General features: G+C 39.0%; 1 protein-coding gene across 8 annotated transcripts in view; it reads left to right on the top strand.

The window, feature by feature from the left end:
* FN1 (fibronectin 1) overlaps window positions 1-27250 on the top strand; it is a 69261-nt gene that overhangs the window by 32582 nt on the left and 9429 nt on the right. The window contains exons 21-40 of one of the 8 annotated variants that reach the window (XM_068544516.1): window positions 2847-2941; window positions 4370-4538; window positions 5007-5093; window positions 7187-7378; window positions 8636-8908; window positions 10018-10200; window positions 12330-12419; window positions 14476-14745; window positions 15702-15818; window positions 16505-16669; window positions 17199-17354; window positions 18036-18149; window positions 18974-19243; window positions 20415-20602; window positions 21453-21540; window positions 22405-22581; window positions 23621-23710; window positions 23952-24131; window positions 25261-25350; window positions 26316-26782. In XM_068544516.1, coding sequence (XP_068400617.1) covers window positions 2847-2941; window positions 4370-4538; window positions 5007-5093; window positions 7187-7378; window positions 8636-8908; window positions 10018-10200; window positions 12330-12419; window positions 14476-14745; window positions 15702-15818; window positions 16505-16669; window positions 17199-17354; window positions 18036-18149; window positions 18974-19243; window positions 20415-20602; window positions 21453-21540; window positions 22405-22581; window positions 23621-23710; window positions 23952-24131; window positions 25261-25350; window positions 26316-26782 — 3461 coding nt within the window. The remainder of the gene's footprint in view (window positions 1-2846; window positions 2942-4369; window positions 4539-5006; window positions 5094-7186; window positions 7379-8635; window positions 8909-10017; window positions 10201-12329; window positions 12420-14475; window positions 14746-15701; window positions 15819-16504; window positions 16670-17198; window positions 17355-18035; window positions 18150-18973; window positions 19244-20414; window positions 20603-21452; window positions 21541-22404; window positions 22582-23620; window positions 23711-23951; window positions 24132-25260; window positions 25351-26315; window positions 26783-27250) is intronic. The other 7 variants (XM_068544520.1, XM_068544517.1, XM_068544522.1 and 4 more) reach the window with 7 other exon arrangements.

The raw sequence follows: 27250 nt of genomic DNA on the forward strand, positions 1-27250 counted from the left end.
TAGCTTTTTACTGTTAGCAAGCTGAATTCTGGGAACAACTTTTCTGTGTTTTATAACTTGTGTTAAATTGTTAAGAGCACACGGCAGGGGGTGGCGGAGCTGTTTCTGGGGAAAATCAGCATACTCCTTTAGAAATCGGGCAAATTTTATTTTTTTAACATCTAGGCTGTCCTTCACCTAACAAGACCTGCCAGAATCCATAGCTCATACTTACAGTCACATTCTTTGTTTGCCATCAGTTTGTGGGTTTGTGGTTTGGAGAGTTTCCTGTAATGGTCTTCCCAGGCAGAGCACATCATCTTAAGCTTGAGAAAGATCTAGCTGGCTGGCTCAAGCAATAGAAAACACCCAGTCTTAAAGCCCAAGACAGTTGAGGAGAATATTTTTGTGAAAAAATTGTGGCTTTCACAGATGTTCAGTGAAAGAAGCTGACCGCTGCTCTCTGCATTGTTTCTTGTGGGCATTAACATGGTCACCCAGGGCTGGCCATGGCATTTTGGCAAAGTCAGTGGCAGCCAAGTGGTGTATGATTTCAGAGGCTCTGGGGAGGCATCACAGGTCACCCATCCTAATTCCACTGAGAATACCATCAAAATAATAACATACTCGTGAAACAGCTCTCCAAACCAGGAGAACTTCAGTTCAGCAAGTAGAGCAGCCATTACAAAGTATGCCCACCTGTATTTTATTTTTTCAGACAGCAGTATTTTAAAAATACTTTTTAAAAACTTGCACATGAAAATCCAGATTGGAAAACACTGGAAGAATTGCAGTGCTGGGCCTGAATTTTCCCATGACTGGAGCTGAGTAGTAACGGAGTACTACTTAAAGACTTTTTTTGGGGGAATGTTTTATTTATTTATTTATTTATATGGGGGTATAGTTGTTTTACAGTGTTGTGTTAGTTTCTACTTTACAGCAAAGTGCAGTACAGTTCTCTGTGCCGTACAGCAGGTTCTCATTAGTTATCTATTTTATACATATTAGCATGTATATGTCAATCCCAATCTCCCAATTCATCCCACCCCCTTCTTTCCCGCCTTGGCGTCCACATGTTTGTTCTCTATGTCTGTGTCTCTATTTCTGCCTTGCAAACCGGGTCATCTGTACCATTTTTCTAGATTCCACATATATGTGTTAATATACGATATTTGTTTTTCTCTTTCTCAGAGTAGGCTTAAAGACTCTTAATGTTCATTTGTCTAAGTCTGGAGGATAAGTCTTTGTCTCACCAGCCATTCATAATTTAGTATAAACGCGTTGACTAGTGTTTTGTCCCCAGTGGGCACAAAAATTTGGTTGAGACGTAAAGAGGAAGGAATTATGAAGGCACTAAACATGTGATCAAGGCCATCCACATGCTTGAAAGCCCTGAATTTGACTCACCAGACACAAATGTCTTGCCTTCTGAGACCTCACCTTTCCCATAGCAGCCAGTTATTGAAATGCTTATTATAAGGTTTAGTTGTTCTGCCAATTATATTTTAGAGATTCTAAATTTATGAAAAGATTTGTAAGATTGTTGAAAATGTCTATTTCAGCTTTATGTACACATACTCTTTTTCTTCCTCTTTTTCTTGTTTTTTTTTAATTTAAAAATTTTTTTAAATTTTTTAAATTAATTAATTAATTTATTTATTTATTTATTTAGTTTTGGCTGCGTTGGGTCTTCATTGCTGCACGTGGGCTTTCTCTAGTCACAACGAACAGGGGCTACTCTTCGTTGCAGTGTGTGGGCTTCTCACTGTGGTGGCTTCTCTTGTTGCAGAACACGGGCTCTAGGCGCGCGGGCTCAGTAGTTGTGGCACACGGGCTTAGTTGCTCCGCGGCATGTGGGATCTTCCCGGACCAGGGGTCCAACCCGTGTGCCCTGCATTGGCAGGCAGATTCTTAACTACTGCACCACCAGGGAAGTCCCTCTTGTTTTTTTTAAAGTATTATTTTCACTAAGAAATAGCAGTGATGTCAGGATGCTAGGAGATTCGAAATAAACTTTTATTATAATTCCTAATTCCAGTGACAGAATACTAAATTTCTGCAGTGTGATTATTCTGAGTGAATAATCACATATTTAAGGAAAGTATCTTTAGAATTTATAAGTGCATCCATGGTGGCAGATTTCATTAACCTTTCACATGGCATCTCTTTCTGCAACCAAAAATAATTGGCCATCATTATGGAGTGATTCAGCATATAGCTATTTTTAGATAATCATCTATAATTTAACCATTGTTCTCAAAATAATGATTAAGAAGCGGAGTGATAATCAGTTTGTGGTGACCAGTTTTACATTTTATATGGGATTCTATACTGATGATATAAGGAAAGTTATTGTCATCAAACTCAAATCCCAAACGTGATGAAAAGACACAAATTTCAGAATCCAAGGAGTTGAAAGGGTCCTCTGTGGTCATCCAGCTCCTTGTTATTTAAATGTGATTCCCAGACTGACAACACTGGCGTAACAGAAATGCAAACTACCTAGCCCCATGTGGACCTACAGAATCAGAACCTGCATTTTAGCCAGGTCTCAGATGATTTGTGTGGCACATGAAAGGTTGAGAGGCATTGACCTACTCCAAATTTTCACATATGTCACATTCTGGATCCATTAGCTGACTAAAACTGAGGTTCTCGATAAAAATGTTTGTTATCGGGACTTCCCTGGCGGTCCAGTGGTTAAGACTCCACACCTCCACTGCAGGGGTTGCGGGTTCGATCCCTGGTCGGGGAACTAAGATCCCACATGCCTCAAGGTGCGGCCAAAAGATTAAACAAATAAAATTTGTTATCTGCATTCTCTGTGATTCCAAGTCTTGAACACATGCTTTGATTCCATTTCACAGTGCAGCCTCTGGGCTCCATCCCACCTTACAACACAGAGGTGACTGAAACCACCATTGTGATTACATGGACGCCTGCTCCAAGGATTGGTTTTAAGGTAAATTGCAGATGTTCCTAATCCCTTGTAATACAGCCCTGGGTTGCCCTCGTGTTTCTGGATGTAGTTGAAACAGGATGGTCAGGAGTCAGGAGACTTGGGTTTCGTCCTGGTTCTGTTCATGCCTCTCTGACCACTTTGTCAGGGCATCACAATACTTCTGCCTCCCTGAATTGCTGGAAAGATGGACTGAGGCAGTGAAAGTGCTTTGCAAAGAGGAAAGCATTAATTAGTATGGAACTGTTAGTTGTTATCTTGTTTTCTCTATCCTTTCTCCCAGGGAGTTAGATTTAAAGATATATAGGGAAACTGCTCTTGTTGTGTTGTTCTAAATAGGTATCAACAAGTTCACAAAAACCAATTTAAGGAGACCAATTAAACTCAGAGTCACTCAAAAATCACATTTTTATCCAATCAGTTTCATCTCAACTTGTTCAAAGCCCCTTAGGTGAATCTCTTAATAGACATTAAGATTAAGGTCTTCCCTATAGATATCTGGATACATGTTCTTTAAAGTAATGGTATTAGGGAAGTGATGAATACAAATGAATGTGTTTAAAAGAATTCCTTTTTTTGGCATTTAAAGTGTGGAGAGAGAAATATTTATTATAATTGAAAATCAAGTCTAAATCCCCATGATTGTTGGTTTAAAAAAATATACCAAAGATCATTTCTTTTTTCGAAATACGCAAATGGCATATTGATGATTATGCTACTTAAATATAAAGAAACCCTTTTTGAAGATTGTCAGTATACCTTTTAAATTTCCCTTAATAGTGTCATTTTGACTTTCAGGAGCCTTATAAAGTACTAAGGATGTCTCTAGAGCTGAACACTGATGACACAATATTACCTAGGTTTTTCAAATAAAATACTAAAAGGATTGAAAATTAAGGGCACATTAATCTTAATTCTTCTTTTGTAATATATCAGCCTGCAGTTGAAGCTGTCCTTCTTCAAAAGGAGTGTTTTTGAAGTACAAAGTGTTACAGGGACTGGTACATTTAAGTTGAATGCTAGTAACTCATTAAAGAGAGAACTAGAGGATTTCTTCCAGTAAAAAGAAAATAAGAAATGAATGGGCATGTGGCCCAAAGCCCTTGTGTACTTCTGGTTTGTACCAGGAGATTATTTATCAAGCAAAACAGTATGTAATGATGTTTCTCTGGAACCTTCGATTACAAGCTACCTTAACTTAGTTTTGGAAGATACTTCCCCTAAGTGGCACCCTCTGCCCCCCCAGTTCCAGGGAATTTCCAGCTACATTATTTAATAGAGCTAAAGTAATGTCCCAACTCATTCCCAACTAAAAGCAGAGTGTAGTTCCTGAGGAGTCCACATTATGCAAAGCATAACCACAACCTCTCAGCAGTAACCCAGCTCTGGAAATATTTGTCCTTGGTGTTTATTTTGCTTTCTTTTTCCTAGCTGGGTGTACGACCAAGCCAGGGAGGGGAAGCACCACGAGAAGTGACCTCAGACTCAGGAAGTATCGTTGTGTCTGGCCTGACGCCAGGCATGGAATACATTTACACCATCTCAGTCCTGAAAGATGGGCAAGAGAGAGATACACCAATTGTGAAGAAAGTGGTGACACGTAAGAGGAGTTCTTTGCCTCTTTTCTTTTCTTTTCATTTTTTAAATTGTTCCACTTTTTTAAAGTAGCTGATAGCAATATCACTTTTTACTTATAATAATGACATAAGGGAAAGATTTCATCCCTACTTATATTATTAGCTATTTCTAAGTTTGGAGTAGCAAGTTCAATTCACGTCATATAGTCTATGGCATCGGAAGTGTTCTTTCCATGTCAAAAATGTTTATGAACTGGCAAGACAGAAAAAAATTTCAGTAGTGTTGCAAAATTAAAAATTGTAAAAAAAAATTCTCTCAGAGAATTTTATGCTGCTGGACAGCATGGACATAAACAAATAACTTCTTTATTTTTACTGATTGTGGAAGGAAGGAAGGAAGGGAGGGAGGAAAAGAGAGAGAGAGGTATTCCACAGCTCAAGTGCTTTGTGCTAGCTTTAACTTTTAATTAAAAATTTTTTTTTCTGCATAGCACTGTCTCCACCAAAGAACTTGCACCTGGAAACAAACCCCGACACTGGAGTGCTTACTGTCTCCTGGGAGAGGAGTACCACCCCAGGTAAGCCTGGGATGTATCATAGGGCAAGTATATGCAATGCCTTTCCAAGACAAAGTTTAGAAACTGTGTTCCCTTCAGAGAAAGGGTCAAAATTATAAGTACCTAGCTCTCCATAAAAAAATACAGGCGTACATCATAGAGTGACATATAGGGTGTTTTACTGCACGTTTATTTAAATTACTGGAAAGAGAGCAAGGCAGACCCTTATTGAGCTATAGGGAATCATGAGGGCTGAGGAAAAGCATTCTGAGCAGTCCTTTTTGCTCAGTGGCATTCCAAACTGCCAAACAAATGGCTGACGTTATACTTCCTAATTTTCCATTTGTGGGTTATCATAGATTCTAAGTATATTACTCAATAAACTTAGATATTTCACAAATATTTTATCTTGAGTTGCACCACAAAAATCTCAGGGTAGAAATGACCTCCATTTTACAGAATGAAAAAACTGAGACTCAGAAAAAAATCGACTTACCCATAGTCACAAATTTTAAATGTTACAGAACTGGGATTGTAACTTAAGTGCTCAGACTCATTCTTACACCAAACTTCACGTATTTGGATTTTTAATTGTTAGTTTGTTTTACTTATACTCAATAATGAGAAATTTGGCTAACTGGCATTCCATGACTGTTTTTAAAGCTTTACATAAAGCTTCTGTCTAACCTTGTTCACACATATTAAAAATTATTTACAGAATCCTAAAGTGTGTAAAGATACCTGTGGCAATATTCAAGTATCATGATGTACCAGGGCAATGGCAAGCGAAATTTTAGACATTCCCGATCTTTGCCAAGTCCATGTGAAAGTCTCTTTCAATGAGAAATGTAAACTAAAATATTTAATACTGGGTATATTGGGGGAATCACTATTGAGATATCAGTATACTCATTATTGAGAAAATTCTAAATTAAACAAAATTCAAAATTAAACAAAAACAGAAACGCCAACTAATGTTGATGGTATCTATAACTCCTATACTTTTTCATTAATGGCTATATTTAGTTTATTATTTCACTCTTTCTATTTGTACTCTAATCTTTTAAACAGTTCTTCCCTTTGCTTGGGCACACAGCTAAGGCAATTATTTATAAATCAGATCAATATGTGCAGTCACACGCAGTAAAGCTAGCTTAAAATATCCTTTTTAATTCCCCTCTGAAGTAAAGTGACTTTAGTGAAGTTTTCATTATCTGTGGAAACATCATTTAAGCCAAAACTACACTATTTCCAGCTGAATTACTCTAAATTTGAAACTTTTAGGTTGGCAAGTTTCATGCCTGTCAGAAGCTAGATCATTAATATTTAGTCTTAATGGATGGCTTAGCCTGTCCATCTGAATGGTCACTAGCCAGTGTAATGACCCAAACATTGATTTCCCATCCACTTGGATTTCCTTGTAGGTACCACTTTAATGGTCACCCTATTCCTAATTATAAAATGTGCCATCATTTTCTCGCCCTTTAGTAAGTTTAACTTAAATATACTTCCTCACTTTACTTTTAGTCTTTCCCCATGGATCTCAGTTCATCACTATTTTAATTTGAATGTGTCTCTCCTCCCCTCAACCCTCTCACTGTCCCACTTCTATGATTCCTGAAGTCTTCAGCAGTTAATATACTTTTTCTAGAATAAGTAGAGCCACTTTTGCTTTTTACTTTTTCTCCTTTCCTATTCCCTTCCTGTAAATCCCATAGGTTTAGACCTTGTAAATTAGGAGAGCCCACTTTGGGGAATGTGCCTAAGGGTGAGAGCCATTCCATCCTAGCAGGTAAAATAGAATAGTCTTCAGCTGTCCTGCAAATGATCCATTAAGAAAAACAGGGTAGAGTGGTAGAAGGACCATGGAATTTAGAGACAGAAAAGCTTTTGGTAATCATTTCCCCTTTCCAAGATTTTCTTAAACTGAGGATATTAATACCTCCCTCAAAGGGTTGTTGTAAGCCCTGAATGACAATAGGTTGAGTCTTCCATACATAAATGCTGAGTCCTCTCCCCATTCCCCTTCGAGGGTACATCATTGGAGTTGAGTTTAATAGGCACTGGGTCACAAATGTTCTGGGCAGTAACTTCCTCCTTTCTGTTTTCTCCAGACATTACTGGCTATAGAATTACCACCACCCCTACAAATGGCCAGCAGGGATATTCTTTGGAAGAAGTGGTCCATGCCGATCAGAGTTTCTGCACTTTTGAAAACCTGAGTCCTGGCCTGGAGTACAATGTCAGTGTTTACACTGTCAAAGATGACAAGGAAAGTGTCCCTATCTCTGATACCATCATGCCAGGTAATGGAAAAATAAGCTATTATCCTCAGAGTGGCAGTTCCAGTAAGAGTGGGGATTAGCATCTTAATCCCCAGATGGTTGAGTGTGTCAAATACGTTTGGGATTTAATTCTGACCTCCGAACCACACTCTCTAGAACCATGAAGTCAAAGCAACTATTTGGACAAATGCTTGCTGTTAACACTGCTTGACTGTCTGTGCTTCACTGGGATGCTCTTTGTCTCGACGGGTATGCAATGGAGTGGCAACCATGGCATTAACTCTGTACTGTCCGCTCACGTGGAACTATTACTAAAACAATGTCATGTGTCTGTACTCAGTACTGACAGGCGAAAAGTAATATGGTAAATGCATCCCATCCGTACATTTGTGCCTGATCTTACAGTCTCCATATGTGAGCACTGAAATAGTTCTTGGTTGACACATTCATTTCTTCATCGTGCCGTTTCAAATTCTTCTTTTTTAAAATTGAAAAAAAAAAAAAGAAAGGCCACACCTTTAGGGTGTTCTTTCTTGTGGATTGAATGACAACATTGAAAAGACCTATCTAGGGATAGGTTCGTTGTTTGTCCAAAATTGAATCGTGACAGGTGAAAGCGTTGGACAGATTGTGTTCTTTGCATTATTTGGTGGAATGGTTTTACTAATGCTACTTAAATAATTTTGATTATGAAATGAATAAAATATTAACAGTAGTCTTGGACTCAGGCCTATCTGTCTTTCCCATGAATGTGCTTTGGAGTGGCACATTTTATACCATACATTCATAATGCATTAGCATTATGACCGTGATGTTGTCATGAGTTTTTCTATTGGGAAAAAAAAGGAAAAACTCATCAATCAATTTTTTTTAACCCTCTTCGTGAAAGTTTTATTTTCCTACTAAAATAGTTTTGGATTTTTTTAAACTTTGCTGATACTTACTACAGGTATTATGTCTAGGTTCTCAGAATGGTTTCGACATCCTAAACAGGACTATAATTTTTAGAACCTGAGAGATTTAAATTTTACTGTTTGGGGGATTTTCAAAAAACAAACAAAAATCCCTAAAGTAATATTGTAACCTGTTTTATTCTCCCAGGGAAACTATTCATGGTGCTTAAAAAGTCTTTTCAGATAATTTGGAGCAGATTGCATATTACCATCATTGCTTTAACACTATCAGTTTTACCACTAGTAACCTGATGTACACTGCTTTATTTTTTCCTCTTTTTTGCCTCTGTTTTCCTTTGCCCTCCTTTGCTTTGTAACTCAATAGAGGTGCCCCAACTCACTGACCTAAGCTTTGTTGATATAACTGATTCAAGCATCGGCCTGAGGTGGACCCCGCTAAACTCTTCCACCATTATTGGGTACCGCATCACAGTAGTTGCGGCAGGAGAAGGTATCCCTATTTTTGAAGATTTTGTGGACTCCTCAGTAGGATACTACACAGTTACAGGGCTGGAGCCTGGCATTGACTATGACATCAGCGTTATCACTCTCATTAATGGCGGAGAGAGTGCCCCTACTACACTGACACAACAAACCGGTGAATTTTGAAAACTTCTGTTTTTGAGACATGGATGGTGTTGCATGCTGCCGCCAGTCACTCTGGTTAAATGTGGATGTTTCAAGGGAAAAGCCAGCAATGTGCCAAAGAGTGAGGGTGGACGGACTGGTAAGGAGTGGAATGCGTATGCCAAACTGATTGGATGAAGATATATACAATAGTCTTAAGTACATTTTCATTTAAACCGTGAAGATGTGGAAAGCCAGAGATAGATATCTGATCTGTCAGATACAAAATGGAAAAAGTTAATTGAATTTGCCGACCTAGAATTGTTTTTTAAAAATCTAACATTAATACCAAATTGTATCATGAGCACCAGTTAATAAGAAGAAATGTACTTCCAAAATGTAACATTAGACCCTTCTTTCTGTTATTTGATAAACTCTACCATGTTCCTTCTTTGTGACTGTCTAAAGAACGATTGAAATTTAGGGTAGAGTGGAAGGAGGTTTTTCTTGCGGTAGGAGAAAAAGAGACTTTGGAACATTCTAGATTCCATTGCCATGGTGAGGTAAAGAAAATCCTCTTTAACCCCAGTCTGGGGACCAGCATGCAACATTATAAAGGTTCTCTGCCCTGCATGGTAAGAAACATGCTGAGAACCAATCTGCATGAACCCCTTTCACTTGTAAGTAGAATTCACTGAATGGAATTGTAGCTATGGCAGTAGCTGTAGTCACTCCTGTCAGGGGGAAATTTAAGACCCTCTTGTGTTTTTGTCTGTGTGCATGTGTATCTTTGGAAAGTATTGCTATGTTTCTCTTTGCTGTGTAGCAACCTAAGCCTCTTCAGCCTGGGATCAAATAATCATCAGTGGTATTAATCATGTACATGGATTTTATGTATTTGAAAGTGAATTAAACTGACCCTTTAAAATATATTGATGGCAGAAAGGTTAAAGGGGCCTAACAGTACTGGGTGTAGTGTTTTATTTTTAACAGTAGTTCACTATGATTTAGATTAGACTATTTGCATGATGATGACTTGTTTCCTTATGCATGAAATACTGGTTTTACCTTTCCAGCTCTTCTTGTTAGCTTTAATTTTTAAGTGACATTAACTTAGTCTTCCTTCCTATTTGAAACCAGCTGTCCCTCCTCCCACTGACCTGCGATTTACCAATGTTGGTCCCGACACGATGCGTGTCACCTGGGCCCCACCTCCATCCATTGAATTGACCAACTTACTGGTGCGCTACTCGCCTGTGAAAAATGAGGAGGATGTTGCAGAATTGTCAGTTTCTCCTTCAGACAATGCAGTGGTCCTAACAAGTAAGCGGTCAAGTGTATTTGTTTAATAAATACTAAGCCAGCACATAAGGAAGAGATTCTGTGTCCTCAGGTAGGAGCAAGAAAGATTAAGACAGCTACAACAGAACTACAGGCTAGACTCCAAGTCTAACGTGCAGCTCTATAAATTTTGAAAGATGTCATGTTTGTTGTTATTTTAATACATCTTTGATATCTACAACTTTTTAAAAATCAGAGTGGAAAAACACCAACAGTGAAGTTCAAAGGCTTCAAACAAGTTCTGCTTCCAAGTAAGCACATAAAAATAAATGTGGGCCCAGAGAAATTATATGACTAAATCTTAGTGCTTAACAAGAGAAAAAATGAGGATTGAAACTAGTGTCACGGTATCTGTCTTATTCTCATTTAAGTGTCAGCAGGTAATCTATTTGGCATTTGAAAACTTAGAAACAGTGACTGGTCACTCAGGGTACATCAGGATTCTAGTTTGAAGAAAGAGCCAGAAGTGTAATTTGTACTTCAAAAAGAATCTGTTAGTAGGATTTCTCTGAAGGCTGAGGACTTAGAAAATAACTGAAACTAAAATAAACAACAACAATTTATGGAAATTGTTTCTAGTTTCTATCCTTTGAAATTGATATTTTTTATTAATGAAAATAAAAGGAGGCTGCAGCATGGTGCTGTTTCACATAAATGTTGCTTGCTTCTCATTATTTTTGCTGTAATAGTAAAATACACATATAAGAACAAAAAGCAAAAGCTTCTACATAAGGGAAAAACAGCTCACATTTAGGTACATTACCAAATGATGGTCCAAAAACATCCTCTATCTTTCAAACATATTTTAGAGAGTGAAATACAAAGAAAGGCAGCTCAGCACGACCATAGTCTTGGTTTCCAATTCTGTGGCTGAGGACGAGAAATCCTCATGTCTGCCTATCAGTGGGGCTATGATTCTGTTCTGGAGCATTCTGGAATCAGTAGTTACAGCATTACCCAATACACAAGGCTCTGCTTCAGGACCTCTGTCTGCCCCACCTTAGCCATAGACCTGTCACATGTTATTCATATGCTCTAAGATCTTGTTCTAGATTCTATTCTAGATCTCCAGGTAGCCATTTACCCCCAGGAGAAGCCATTATTATCTTGTTTTACAGATGAAGCAACTGAAGTCTCCAGTAGCTGAGTAAATTGCCTCTGGCCAAGCAGGAAGGAGGAAAGGGGAGTCCAAGCATCCCATCTCCTAGTCTGGTGCTTCAGGGGCCCCTGCAGAAGGGGAGGTGGTGTAGAGGGGAATGGGGGTCTTTTGAGTAGGAGTTCAATGGTTAGAAATCTTACTCTGTACCTTTTTTGGTACCTCAGAATGAGAGAAGAGGAGACCCAGGAATATATATTCAACTCTTAAGTATTCTGTTCTTACCTTAATAGGGCAGAACCCATCACTCCCGATGAGTATGACCCTTTTTCAGTAAGGGTTAATTGTTAAGACCACTGGTCTTGGCTTAGGCTCAACTCCTGTGTGATCTTGGGCAAATATATCAAAAAAATAACTTCTCTGTGCCTTAATTTTGTCATTAGGAACTGGGGATAATTGTAAATCAAACTTTTGGAGGTAATAGATATGTTCATTATCTTGAATGTGGTGATGGTTTCACAAGTGTATACATTTGTCAAAATCTGTCAAATTAGACACTTTAAATATTTTCAGTTTATTGTTTGGCGATAAAGCTGCTTTAAAAAGTAGCAAACTAAAAAAGAAAAAAAAAAGGTAGCAAACTACCTGCTAGGGTGATTGTGAGAGGTAATTGATATTCACAGTGCCACCGTCATTATCACATGCCCTCAACAGACGTGCTAAGTGAATGATAGAAATATTACTGTGCTGCAGCAACTCCGTCTTATTTCGGATACAGCTGAGTCATACCCACACAGGTGGAGCTGGGGGCAGGGCTTAGAGATGCTACAGGGCAAGGTGACCCTTCCTCATCACCTACTGACAGCCCCTCTCCAGGCAGCAACATTCACTTGGGTGTAAATAGGCTCTAGGACAGGACTCTTGGATATTTTATCCGTTGAAATAGTCCTAAGGGTGCTTTGGTTTTTCATTCTTTCAAGCACATTTTAAAAATAATTCCCACTTGCCTCTTCAGATCTCCTGCCTGGCACAGAGTATTTAGTCAGCGTCTCCAGTGTTTACGAGCAGCATGAGAGCGTACCTCTTAGAGGAAGACAGAAAACTGGTGAGTCATATGGGCAACATGCTTATTGAGTAGCTTTCACCTACCAATTTTAAAGAGCAAAATTCCGTGCTACTTCAAAAAATACATCTCCATTTTTGTGGGAGTGCTTGTCGCCTCGTCATTACCTTTGATCACTGGTCTTAAAAATTAAGACATCTTATGGGAATGTAGTTGGTGCAGCCACTGTGGAAAACAGTATGGAGGTTCCTCAGAAAACTAACAATAGAATTACCATATGATCCAGAAATCCCACTCCTGAGCATACATCCAGTCAAAATTATAATTCAAAAAGATACATGCACTCCTATGCTCATAGCAGCACTGTTCACAATATCCAAGACATGGAAACAACCTAAAAGTGCATCAGCAGATGAATGGATAAAGAAGATGTGGTGTGTGTGTGTGTGTGTGTGTGTGTATATACACACACACACAATGGATACTACTCAGCCATAAAAAAGAACAAAATAATGCCATTTGCAGCAACATGGATGGACCTAGAGATTATCATACTAAGTGAAGTAACTCAGAAAGAGAAAGACAAATACCATATGATATCACATATGTGGAATCTAAAATATGACACAAATGAACATATCTACGAAACAAAAACAGACTTACAGATATAGAGAACAGATTTGTGGTTGCCATGGGGGAGGAGGGTGGGGAGGAAAGGACTGGGAGTTTGGGAATAGCAGATGCAAACTATTATATATAGGATGGATGAACAACAAGGTCCTACTGTATAGCACAGGGAATATTCAATAACCTATGACAAACCATAATGGAAAAGAATATAAAAAAAGAGAATGTATATATATGTATAACTGTGTCACTTTGCTGTACAGCAGAAATTAACACAGCATTGTAAATCAACTATACTTCAATTAAAAAAGTATTGATAGATTAAAAGAAATTAAGACACCTTATTCAACTATTACACTGACTTCCAATCACTAAGATTATACTCTCTGCTTCCAGGGAGGGCTGAAATTAGTCCAGAAACTTTGTTGTCTATCTTTTTAAAAAAAGTCTCCCAAGAATAATATCTCATAATCTCTATTATTGAGAGGCGGTGAAATCCCTTCTCATTAGGCAGCTCTGTCTAATGGCTGACCCAACACTGTCATTGTCATCTAAGTATTTTCCCTCTTTACTAAGCCAACGAGTTTATCTCTTTTTTCTACTTGATGAAATATTCATTTACTATAAAAAGAAGTTGAATAGAATCCCATAATATTATGTCCCTTCTTAAATATGAGTGCTCCTATTAATTTTTTCCTTTCAAAAAAGTGTAATTTAATATAGCCATTTATTTATTTCTTATAGTCCACTTGCTTCCAAAAAGAAGCTGTGGTATCTCAATTTGGTTTGAGTATATTATTGAATAGAGTAAGTAAATGTTATAACTAAAATGAAAACTGCTAGAAGTCCAGAGAGGCTAAGTGATTTGAATTTGAGATCAACTCTAAATTTTTGTTAATTTTTCTGCAATGCACTAAATTCTCAATTCATGAGGAATTACCTGCATTGTAATTTGTCCAGGATGATGTCTTATTTTCATTTTAGGAAGTTTTCTGTTTGGCATTCTTACCACCCTGTTGACATAGCCGTTCCCTCTTGAGTGTAGAAAGCTTCTTTGAGATCCAAACACTTAACCTGAGAGTGGGCAGATCTTGCCTTACTTTGAGAGGTACACTTATAAGATAGAAATAGAATACTTGAACACTGAAGCCTTTGAAAATATCAATTCCCAGAATATCTCACACACCTGTCTTCAAATGTGATGCGGAAATCTCTTGGATTACTTAGCAAAAGAAAAAAGAAAAGAATGCTTTTGGACATTTTGAACAGAGTCAGTTTATGATTTTGAAATTTATCTGTGGCTTAGAATCAGTGCGTCATAACCTGAGGTTCATGGCAATTCATTGTGTTAGTGGAAAAGGATGGAAACACTGGATGGATGTTACTTTCCCTTACATTCTTCCTCACTTCCTAAGTTGGTGGTGTCTTTTTTTTCCCTTTTATCTCTTCCTCCCCTGGGTGGCAAAAACAGGTCTCGATTCCCCAACTGGCATTGACTTTTCTGATATCACTGCCAACTCTTTCACTGTCCATTGGATTGCTCCTCGAGCTACCATCACCGGCTACAAGATCCGCCATCATCCTGAGCACATGACTGGGAGACCTCGGGAGGATCGAGTGCCCCCCTCTCGGAATTCCATCACTCTCACCAATCTCAATCCGGGCACAGATTACGTGGTCAGCATTGTCGCTCTTAATGGCAAAGAGGAAAGTCCTTCCTTGGTTGGCCAGCAAACAACAGGTAACTTGTTTTCTGGTCTGCAGAGAAACTCAGAGGACTTTCCTACGCAGGTGATAGCTTCTGTGACATAGCTTTGTGTTGTCTGAGTCATCATCTCTCTCTTTTTTTTTTTTTTAAATTTATTTATTTATTTTGACTGTGCTGGGTCTTAGCTGCGGCACATGGGATCTTCATTGCGGCATGTGGGATCTTTTAGTTGCGGCATGCAGACTCTTAGTTGCGGCATGCGAACGCTCAGTTGCGGCATGCATGCAGGATCTAGTTCCCCCACCAGGGGTCGAAGCTGGGTCCCCCGCATTGGGAGTGCAGAGTCTTACCCACTGGACCACGAGGGAAGTCCCTGAGTCATCATCTCTTAAAAAAATAGATCATGGTTATGAGAATATATTAAAGAAGATAATTTCTTTATCTCAAGAAATTTCCCACCTGAGTTAGGTATTTATGCATTTCTAAGAACTAAAGTTTTATTCAAAATGTAGAAAACACTCTGTTTCAAAATTCTCTTAAAAATTATTTTAATATAATAGTGTACTTGTTCTTATAAGATAGATGCTTAAGTACTTAGGGGAGAAGTATCATCATATCTGTACTTTAGTCTCAAATGGATTAACAAAAAGACAGAGACAAGGAAATGTGGCAAATTCCCTAAGGGAAGGGAGTATGGGTGTTCATTATGTAACTTTTATCACTTTTACGTGGTTTTAAAATTTTTTAAAATAAGAAGTTGAGGGGAAAAACTCTCCAATACACTTGAACTAATCATCTTACCATGATTTGAATTGTCTCCTTCACCCCTTACTTGCATTGTTCATAATTTTTAATTTTGCTAATTTTGAGTAGTACTTACATTATTATATGAAGGATTCCTAAAAGCAATGATCCGGAAAATGAACAGAAGGTGGATCTGGGCATCCTTTGAAAGTTACGGATGTGAAAACTTTCCCATGTTTTTCTAGTTTCTGATGTTCCAAGGGACCTGGAAGTCATTGCTGCAACCCCCACTAGCCTGTTGATCAGCTGGGATGCTCCTGCCGTCACAGTGAGATATTACAGGATCACCTACGGAGAAACAGGTGCGTTAGTGAAGTGCTACTTCACACTCTGATCGAATATTCTGTCATGGGTAACACGAAAGCCCAGCGATGGATACAAAATTAAAGAAGCTTTGACAAGTCCATTCGGTGGAGCCTTGACTTTTTTCTAAGAGTAGGTGGGAAATATGTATGACGTAACTGGTGTCAGAATCAAGATTAAAAAGTTGTTTGTATAATACTAGAGGGGAACAACAGAGCTGAGGAAGAAGGATTTTAAATTCACAAGTATATTATCAGTGGTGAAATGATAAGTGATTTGTATTTATCTTCCTTTCACTTTCCTATATTTTCAAAATTTTATTTAACATGAACGTATTCCATTAAGCTTTTGAAAAAAGACCACAATATATGCAACCTTGGGTTGAGGACTTACCTTCTCTCCCTTTCTAATTTTAATCTACCACATGTTAAAGCTGGAATGTTCAAATAGCATGAACTGCAATTTTCTCTCAATTTTTTAAAATTTTCTCTCAATTTTCATCAGGGCTTACTACGTGCATAAATAAATAGACCTTTCTGTTCAGGCCCTATTTAATAGCACTTTTTTAAAGGGAATAAGCAAATGTGTAACTTACAAGCTGCTCTCAATACGTTAATTCAGTTACTCAGCAATCCCTAAGTGTCTCTCAGCCCCTCACACTTTAAATTAATCCCTTTTCAAACAGGAGGAAGTAGCCCTGTCCAGGAGTTCACTGTGCCTGGGAGCAAGTCTACAGCTACCATCAGTGGTCTTAAACCCGGAGCAGACTACACCATCACCGTCTATGCTGTCACTGGCCGTGGGGACAGCCCGGCAAGCAGCAAGCCCATTTCCATTGATTACCGAACAGGTACCGACTCCTCCCCTGGGATGACACAGGCTCATTTACTCAGATAGCTTTTACTGTGTTCTCTCAAAGTATTTTCTTCATTGTGGAATTGATTTTCTTTTTTAATAAGATGAAGCAACAGCTACAGAGTTTTGAGCCAGATATACAAGGAAGCACCCCAAGGGCAAGGATTTTTGTCTGTTTTGTTGATTGATGTATTCCATGAGCCTATAATAGAGACAGGGACAGAGGATGTTCCGTAAATATTTGTTAATGAATGAATAGATGAGCTAATAAGGGAAGGAGGCAAACATCTACAGGAAATGTAGTTTCTTTGTGAATGAAGCAGCCATCTTGGAAATAGGCAGTAGTATCAAGATGCAGGCACCACCTCCCAAAATCCTCTGTGTTTCTGCAAAAGAAACACCTGGGGGTCATTAATAGTAGTAAGAGATTATTTTATCTGTATCAGAACTGGAGATGAGGACTTGTCTAGTCTTGTCCTCATGGACTGGGGCTTCGTTGGTTTTTCCTGGTTTTTATTTTGTAGAAATTGACAAACCATCCCAGATGCAAGTGACTGATGTCCAGGACAACAGCATTAGTGTCAGATGGCTGCCTTCAAGTTCCCCTGTTACCGGTTACAGAGTGACCACTACTCCTAAAAATGTCCCGGGACCATCGAAAACAATGACTGCAGGTCCAGGTAAGAATAGCCAGCATCTCACATACATCAGGATAAACAGAGTAGGACCGCACAATATGCTTTTTTAAATAAATGACTACCTAGCTCTGAGTACTATACAGTTTCGTATCACGTGTCAGAGTTTCCCCATTTGTGACTTCAGGGCTCAAGGCTGTTAACAGCTCCCTCCACGGTAGAATTTTTAGGATGAGTGCATTTCTGTTTTTACATGTGTAGTAGTGTTTGATGGTGTGGACATCTCAAATTATCAGGTTCGTCTTTGTGGTTTTGTTTGTCATGCACACTAAGAAGACAGAGATGGGCCTAACTGACTTTGAAAGATTCTTTTAGCTCTTGTTTTTGTTTTCATATAAAATAATTGTGAAATTAGGATTCTAAGGCAATATTTTAAAGTCCAGTTAATTTTCATTTTTTCAAAAGCAGCATCATTCATTGTTGGTGGCATCATATTCAATTTTAGAGCTTATCCTTTAGTGTGGCTTCACTCCAATATGGTAATTTGTATTAGCAATGAACGTGTCTGTCCAAGAGGAAATCCATGTGTGACTCCTCCATATTTTCATGCTAATTCTGCAAATGAAAATTCCAGGCCACCACACGTTTACTACGGAACTCTGAAAGTCACTTGGTTGTCATAGTGAATGACATAGATGCTGCCTTTGCTTTTCACTCCCTTTGCAGATCAAACAGAAATGACAATTGAAGGCTTGCAGCCCACAGTGGAGTATGTGGTTAGTGTCTACGCTCAGAATCGAAATGGAGAGAGTCAGCCTCTGGTTCAGACAGCAGTAACCAGTATGTAACCAGTGTCTGTTTTTCATGTTTAAAGTCAAATTTTGTGCTTAGGTGTCTGGATACCTAGTTTGTATCTTGAGCTGAGCTCTTTGCGAACATTTTTCCTTCTCAGTGCCAAGGAATGAACATATAGGGAGAGAAGTCGTGGAACTACCATAGTTAGTTGCTGTGCTTTGAATTTCTCCTGCTCAAATCGCCTCAGCAAAATCTTATTAGCCTATAGCAAATCTACAAAATATTTTGCTAGCACCTTCTTTTCTACAACTGGATGGTAAAGTTGATTGACGTGTGCCTCATGAAACTATTATGTTTCGAGCATTTGTGGCTGGACCAGACTGTGGCTGGACCAACGTTTAATGTAAATATTATATTTATATTAAATATACATACATTACAATATTCAATGGGGGGGAGGGGGAGAGTTAAAGAAAGAATATAACAATCTGAATCTAACATTGAAAATCAACTTTGCCATTTCCAAGGTATAAAGAATCCAGGTCTGTGAGACTAACATCACATTGCAAAAACAAATCTTGGTAGAATACCTTAAAATGAATATGAATAAATCCTCATTTGGGGACATTTTGCAGGGTATCTCCACATCTCATGTATACCTATGTTTTAATAAGTGATGTGACATTAAATATTTTCTGAACCAAAAAACCTTAAGCAAGGGTCAAGTAATTTTCCATTTAATAGTGGGTTAATTGGAATTTAATTCATCAAAGAAAAATGGTATCTGCAGAACTGCTTTGCATGTTATAAAAATGCTTATTTCGCAACCTGCTTTTCACATAACCTCTTACCATTAATTTGCCTAACAGACATTGATCGCCCTAAAGGACTGGCATTCACTGATGTGGATGTCGATTCCATCAAAATTGCTTGGGAAAGCCCACAGGGGCAAGTTTCCAGGTACAGGGTGACCTACTCGAGCCCTGAGGATGGAATCCATGAGCTATTCCCTGCACCTGATGGTGAAGAAGAGACTGCAGAGCTGCAAGGCCTCAGGCCGGGTTCTGAGTACACAGTCAGTGTGGTTGCCTTGCACGATGATATGGAGAGCCAGCCCCTGATTGGAACCCAGTCCACAGGTATATCGTTAATTGCACTGCTGGGTGCTCATGGGAGCAGTGGCTTTATGCCCTGCTGAATGCATTATACTTTATCAGGCTATCGATTCCCGTGCAAGTGGGTACCCCAAAAATCCACCTCTCTATTAGGAAAGACCCTCTTTAAAGAAGAATAGTAATAAGCAATAAAATGTAGGTGACGTTTAGATAAAGTCTAATAAAAGGAAATTTTGGAGTAGCTTGGTTTACAAACAAGGTCATAAAGCGAGACATTTGAAGAGAACATGAAAATTGTGGATTATTTCCTAAGCCTTGACTCCCTGTGGTTACTTATGCTCATTGTATATAAAGGAAAGAAATTTGGCATCCTAAGGAACCCAAACTGGGCCATTTCATAGCAGCAGGATTCTGAGAACACATGGGTAAGACCTTCCTTCTCTGGTTAGAGATCATGTGCTAGGTGTATAATTTGCTTAAAGGATTGAGAATCAGACACATAGGAAACAGTTGATAGGGCAAATGCTTTCCACCTTCTTTATCCTCTCATGCTTTATTTCTAAAGCAGAGTGGAATGCTAAAGATGTCTCCTCGTGACAGCATAAACCCTGGAGGTGACAATCCGTATTATTGCTCTTTGCTTCTCTTTTCTGCTTCTGTTGTGAGCCAATTTTCTTCTGCTGCTGCACCACAGAGAATACTTCAAATTTAGCAGTGGTATCTTCCATGAAGTCCAAACAAAGAGAATAAAATCATATTCTGTCTTTGGAGGGATGAAATAGTCTGTGAGATGGTTTTCCATACAAAGATAATTTCTATCAGAAAGGGGCTGCTGCTCATCTTTCCATAGAAATGGAAAGATCAATCCTAATGGCCAATAAGCCAATTTGACTTTAATTTATTAAGGGAAAGCGAAAAAAAACAACTGCTAAAACCTTAAGTCCCTTAGAGTTTTGGCATTTACCCAAGTGATTCCAGTGATTCTGAGCACTGCTGGATAAAAAACACATTTTTTTCAGCAAACATTTTCTTCATTTTGCATCCCCTTTTGTCCTTTCTTGTACTGAATCTTTGCTTGACTAGGGTACCCACCCAACCAAACAAGTACAACCTATCTACTTCTTGGAATTCACTTTATTTTCCCCCTTTCCCCATTTACTGTAAGATAACCTCTAACCAATGACCATCCTGACAGCCATTCCTGCACCAACCAACCTGAAGTTCACTCAGGTTTCACCAACCAGCCTGGCCGCCCAGTGGACAGCACCCAATGTTCAGCTCACTGGATATCGAGTGCGGGTGACCCCTAAGGAGAAGACCGGACCAATGAAAGAAATCAACCTTGCTCCCGATAGCTCATCTGTGGTTGTATCAGGACTCATGGTAAGAAGTGTCCTTTTTTTCATTGGACTAAGGAAGTAGGTCATTTCTTACACCGTTGAAGGTGGTGGAAATATAATATAATAAATCTGTGTTCTTTGCCTCTGCCGTCAAATTAAATTTATCATAATTTTGTATCAAGTAGAATTACTTTGTGTTGACCTAAGCTATCAGGGACAGAATTTGATGAGCAGCATTGGATGTTGCATAGCTCTTTAGATGTATTCTGTTTATTTTAAAATGTTGTATTGTGTGTGCAGGGGGGGCAATTTATATATCCATAGGCTGAATGCATAAATCTACTTTAGTTATGCTTTTTCTCAGCCCTGTTACCTTTGCAAGGAATATTCTCCAGTTTTTACCAACCCAGCCTGATCCTACCTTCCTTAAGTCATTTTTAATCCTTCTAGATGTGCATGCAGAAAGTTAGCCAGGAACCTAGGAAATTGTTCTACTTCTTAACATAAGGCCAATTCCAGGAGAAACTACAGAAAGAGTCTTCAGAGATAGATTATTCTCTTTGTCTCTCTATGATCAGAAAAATTCATGATTTGCACCTGTCAGATCATAAAAGAGAAAAACAGGCTAATACCATTTTCCTCATTTTGTATCAGCTTAGCATAAATATGTAAGTTATGGCTTACTTGGGCTTAACCCCAGGTGCATTTTTAAATTCATGTAATTAAATGTGTTGTCACTGTAGGAAGGAAATTAATATAGGAACTTACAGTTCTGCGGGTTTTGCTAGCTTACTTTTTCTTTTCTAACCATTGCATTTTTTCTAATGCTGGAGTGAAAATTCCTGGGCTTCAGAAGATCACATTGCTAAAGCTTACTGCGCCCTTCTTTCTAGGTGGCCACTAAATATGAAGTGAGCGTCTATGCTCTTAAGGACACTTTGACAAGCAGACCAGTTCAGGGAGTCGTCACGACTCTGGAGAGTGAGTAATCAAACTTATTAGTGTCAACAAACGTTCTGGATAGACGAAAATTAAAGAATGGCAAATGCCTTTCTAGATCACTAAGTAAACAATGGAATGATTCCCAGTTTGGAAATTGATTTGCTTTCCCAGTTACTACTGTTGCCTTCCGTGCCTCTCCAGAAAGTGGTCTACTGGCGCATACGTGGAATCACTTCATGATGTGATAGTGTTGGTGCAGGGAACTAGGACTAACACCTAGGTTATGTTCTACTGGTTAGAATTTGTTTTCATAGAGTTAAGTTTGAGGAGGACACGTTGGCTTCTGTTGTATCTTAACGGTGCAGTAAGTATTGGACAATACTGGGCCCAGGTTCTAGTTTTCTGCCATATCAATAAGCCACAGTTATTCTTTTTCAGAAATCACATAAAGTGTCAAAGTCTTCTCATCTATGAAATAAGGATGGCGTTGCACCTACTGAGAAAAAATATGACTCTATATAAGAAGGACAAAATACTAGCAATACATTATTATATATATGAATATATATACCTTCCTTATATTATTACACATATTTTATATTATAATAATAATTTTAACACTTACTGAGGTATTTGTAGATATATAAAGCCAGCCTTGGGAACCACTGACAGTACTTGTAAAGCTTTTCAGTTCTTAAAAAAAAAGTACACGAGGTGAATATTTTCATTTTTCCTAATTACTGTCTGCTTTTTCTCTCTGGATGCCACAGGAGAAAATCTATACATTATTAGTCATGTGTAGAAATTGATGTATTTTTATATAATAAAGAAACATTTTAAAATATCGAAACCTTACCCATATGAGCCAGCCAGGCACTAATCTCTGGCTGTCATCCCGTGCAGATGTCAGCCCCCCAAGAAGGGCCCGTGTGACAGATGCTACTGAGACCACCATCACCATTAGCTGGAGAACCAAGACTGAGACGATCACTGGCTTCCAAGTCGATGCCATCCCAGCCAATGGCCAGACTCCAATTCAGAGAACCATCAAGCCAGATGTCAGAAGCTACACCATCACAGGTCCGGGAGCTCACTCTACTGACCACATTTTTTTTTTTTTATAAATTTATTTATTTATGGCTGTGTTGGGTCTTCGTTGCAGTGTCAGGCTTCTCATTGCAGTGGCTTCTCTTGTTGCAGAGCTCGGGCTCTAGGCGCGTGGGCTTCAGTAGTTGTGGCACACGGGCTTAGTTGCTCCACGGCATGTGGGGTCTTCTGGGACCAGGGCTCGAACCCGTGTCCCCTGCATTGGCAGGTGGATTCTTAACCACTGGGCCACCAGGAAAGTCCCCTGACCACATTTGATAACTGCCATTCACAACATAAATTAGCTTATTAGTCTTTCTACCACTTACACTGATTAAATTTATCTTCAGTGTTTTATGATAACCCAGCTCTATTTTTTACAACGTATTTTCATCCCATGATCAAAACATTTTGTCCTGTGAACGCCTGGTTTTGTCTAATGTTTGCCAGAGGAATGGCATAAGTCCCATTCATCAGAGATCTTTCATCAATGAACCCTCTCTTATGGGAAAAAAAATTATACATAATGCTTGAAAGCCAAAAGAAACTCAGTGATAGTGTCTAGTTCTTAACATTCACATAGACTATAAAGCAGAATTAAATTTGAAAAAGCAAACGACACTACTTCATAGAGATCAAAGCTGTTGTCAGAGAATGTTCAATATCTGGGTCAATTCAGGTCTTTTTGAGATTGAAAATTCTGATTCCAGTTCCCAACCAGTGACCATCTGATAAAACACAGTCAGTAGGTGCTCACCCCTATCACCAAGATAGTCACTTCTAACAGCATTTTTGGATTTTAAAGTTTATTTTAGCCAATGTCTTTTTGTGCATCTGTGCCTTTCTTTTGAGATGTCTTTCTCATGAGCAGTTAACACCCATACCGTGCTCTAATTTATTGTTCAAATGTGAACCACTTCCATGGTCTGTATAAACAGGCAATGATAGGAGGAACCATGAAAATTGCAGATGAGTTTGAAAATTTTCCTAGTAAATGAAGATCAGATAAAAATCATCTCTTCACCAATCCCAGGTTTACAACCCGGCACTGACTACAAGATCCACTTGTACACCTTGAATGACAATGCCCGGAGCTCCCCTGTGGTCATCGACGCCTCTACTGGTAACTACACTTTCTACTGAAGAAATGCCACTGACTTATATGTTTGTGTGATCAGTCACGTGAACTTGAGCAACAGAAATGAGCTGATACCTTTGTATTCCAGATCACAGTGAATCATTTTTACTGTTTACAGAACTCTCAGATTCTCTCAAGTCTGCTTTTAAGGGCTGGGAAAAGAATGTGGGAATAATTTTCTTGGTTATTCATTTCCTTAAAGAGATATAACTTTGTTTTCTTTTAGCCATTGATGCACCATCCAACCTGCATTTCCTGACCACCACGCCCAACTCCCTGCTGTTATCATGGCAGCCACCTCGTGCCAGGATTACCGGTTACATCATCAAGTATGAGAAGCCTGGGTCCCCTCCCAGAGAAGTGGTCCCTCGGCCCCGCCCTGGTGTCACAGAAGCTACTATTACTGGTATTGCTGCTTCCATGCTGCCATTTTCCTCTTTACTCTCTAGGACACACAAAGTGCTTAGCAGACTCCAACTGTGTCTTTGGTGCTGTACCATGAGAACAAGAAGCCCCATTGCTGACAACTTCAAAAAGCATTCTCTATGGAGGAGCTGTCAAGCTTGATACATCTCAGAATTCACAACAAAGCAATAATTTCAATACTGTCATAATGGCATAACTAGAATCTTTTTATCTGCTGTACGTTTGCCAGACAGCTATCAGTTCTTCCTAGAAAAAGACATTTTTCAAAGCAAACTAGCAAATTTTGATACTGTTCTCTCACTCAGCAACCTAAAGAATGATAAGTCTGCAGGATTTGCCAGACTGCCACCTGCGATGGCCCTCATTATCCGGTTTCACAGGATAGGCCTTGAGGCAAAGTGATTCCCAATCACCCATACTGGAGAGAGTGCTTGGGATGGGGAATAAGAGATCATAGGCCTCTGGTATTGTTTTTGTCCAAGAGATTATACGGTAAACTGTGTATACAGGCTATCATCTAGACTTAAAAATCCTATAGAACACACAGCTACCAGAAGGAGACACTGCTTCTTTAGAAACTTTGGAGACAGGAAAATAGAATCAGATATGGAAGGCGTTGAATTAGATACTTCCTACAGGGACCACACAAAGAGTGGTCACTCTTTCCTGCAGAGCACTTTTTTGTAGTCTTACTTTTTCATTGATCCTGCCACTGAGAGCCATCTGTTTGTTAGGCCTAAGTAGACTCATGTATACAGTCTGCACTGATCTCTCCCAAGTGTGTATTTCACTGGCAGTGTACAACGCTGATAGATTTTCTTGAATTCAAATAAGCAGATGAGACCACATGTTAACAGAATACCCAGGAAAAGTAAAGTGCTTATTCAGGTGTCAGACTTGACAGGAAGATAATTAATTTGCTAAGTGGCTGTTGTATACAGAGTATTTGAGTGTGTGCAGAAGCAAAAAAAGTCAGTTTTGCCTTTCAAGAGGCCAATGGCCAGCTGGAGAGAGGATGCTTGCTTCCCAGTAGTATCTCCTGGTGAGATCAACTTTCATTTGACTAGCTGAGCCCACAGACATAATGTGATGATCTGTCCTTCCATCAGGTCTGGAGCCAGGAATCGAGTACACAATCCAAGTCATTGCCCTCAAGAACAATCAGAAGAGTGAGCCTCTGATCGGGAGGAAAAAGACAGGTAAAGAGCACCTTCCTCGGTGGTTAACAGGGAGATGGCCAAGACAAAACTAATTACGAATGATTCATTTTGCAGGGAAAAAGTGCTCCAGGTTTCGATGCATTTCTCATGAAACTTGTTTTTTTCTCTAACAGCATATAGCATGTATGCTGTGCTCTTTGATAGCAAGAATAAGCTAACCATCTGCAGAGCTGTTTTATTTTTTTCCTAGCCAGTCAACATAAAAGCCTTTTATTCATCTTTAAAAAATTCAAACCAGATATTAAAATGTAAAAACCAAGTTGCGATCGTTGCTGTTCTTCTATACATTCTTTTGAAGTTAAAAATGTTTTTATAAGAAGGGGGGAGGGGAGGGAAAAATCTTTCTCATTTGTCTTTATTTATTATTTGGTTTCTAAAACTTCGAACTAAATAATGTCTTACTTTTTTATCCAATTTCAGTTTCATTTGAAGAACGTGCTTTATTTATGCTGATAGGAGAATTTTGAAATAAATTTTATGTGTGTATTTTAATCTATTCTTAGCATTTCAAACTATGAAAAACTACTGCACCAAACCTCTGGAATTCTCATACTTCAGACGCTGATATAATTAGTCTGGATTCTAGTCCTCATAACATGAGTCTCAAGTGAAAAAGAGAAAAAAGGCTGCATATTTCAGTTCCATTAGGCTTAATTTGAGCAGAGGCAGCTTCTATGGGGCTCAGCGGTTCAAAGCTTTGTGTGTATGATAAATTCATACTAACACTTTTTTCGTTCCAAACTATAAAGAAAACTTTGAGAAAAATCATAAAGATTTCTTTCTGGAAAAAAAGTGTTTTGTGACCTAAGAACTGCTTATTTTCCAGGAGCTTTGATCTGATTGAAAAAAATAGTCGTTGTTGCCTGAACTGATAACGGCTCCCGAGGCTACTTCTGGGAGCTTAACGCGCTTTGCTTTTTTTGGCTCTAACCTCTCTTGGCTAGATGAGCTTCCCCAACTGGTAACCCTTCCACACCCCAATCTTCATGGACCAGAGATCCTGGATGTTCCCTCCACAGTTCAAAAGACCCCTTTCATCACCAACCCTGGGTATGACACTGGAAACGGTATTCAGCTTCCTGGCACTTCTGGTCAGCAGCCCAGTCTTGGGCAACAAATGATCTTTGAGGAGCATGGTTTTAGGCGAACCACACCGCCCACAATGGCCAGCCCCGTAAGGCATAGGCCAAGACCGTATCCACCGAATGTAAATGAGGAGATCCAAATTGGTCCTGTCCCCAGGGGAGACGTAGACCATCATCTCTACCCTCACGTTCTGGGACTCAATCCAAATGCTTCTACAGGACAAGAAGCTCTCTCTCAGACAACCATCTCATGGACTCCATTCCAGGAAAGCTCTGAGTATATCATTTCATGTCATCCAGTTGGCATTGATGAAGAACCCTTGCAGGTAATTCATGTTTCTCTTTACCTTCTGGGCAGCCTGGGAAAAAAAGTAAGCTAGGCTACTGAAGTGACCAGAACTCTGATGTCCAGTGGTCATACTTCTAGAACCTCTTAGAAAGGTGGCGTGCTTAAGTCCTGATTTTCTTTTTTAATCTCAGCACAGCTCTACTTTAGGGGATGTTCCAAAGAGTGTCATTAGCTTTCGTTTAGTAGAGAATAAAATCATTTCTATTATTATCGATCATTTGAGGCTCCATGGTAATATAGACAAAGAAATGATCTTAGAAAAGAGAGAGAGAGATTCTGCCTGAATTTACTTTTGTCCAGGAAGGGCTAAAATGCCATCGTTACGGTTTGTCCTTGAGGAATCCCATTACCTACAATATGTCAGAGGAGAAAGAACTTGGCTGAAGCTGTGCCTATAAGTGATTGATTCTCTGACTAAAACTTCTATGCTTTAATTTGTCTTGCT

Source organism: Eschrichtius robustus, chromosome 5 (assembly GCF_028021215.1).
Source record: "Eschrichtius robustus isolate mEscRob2 chromosome 5, mEscRob2.pri, whole genome shotgun sequence".
NCBI classification, from domain to species: domain Eukaryota; kingdom Metazoa; phylum Chordata; class Mammalia; order Artiodactyla; family Eschrichtiidae; genus Eschrichtius; species Eschrichtius robustus.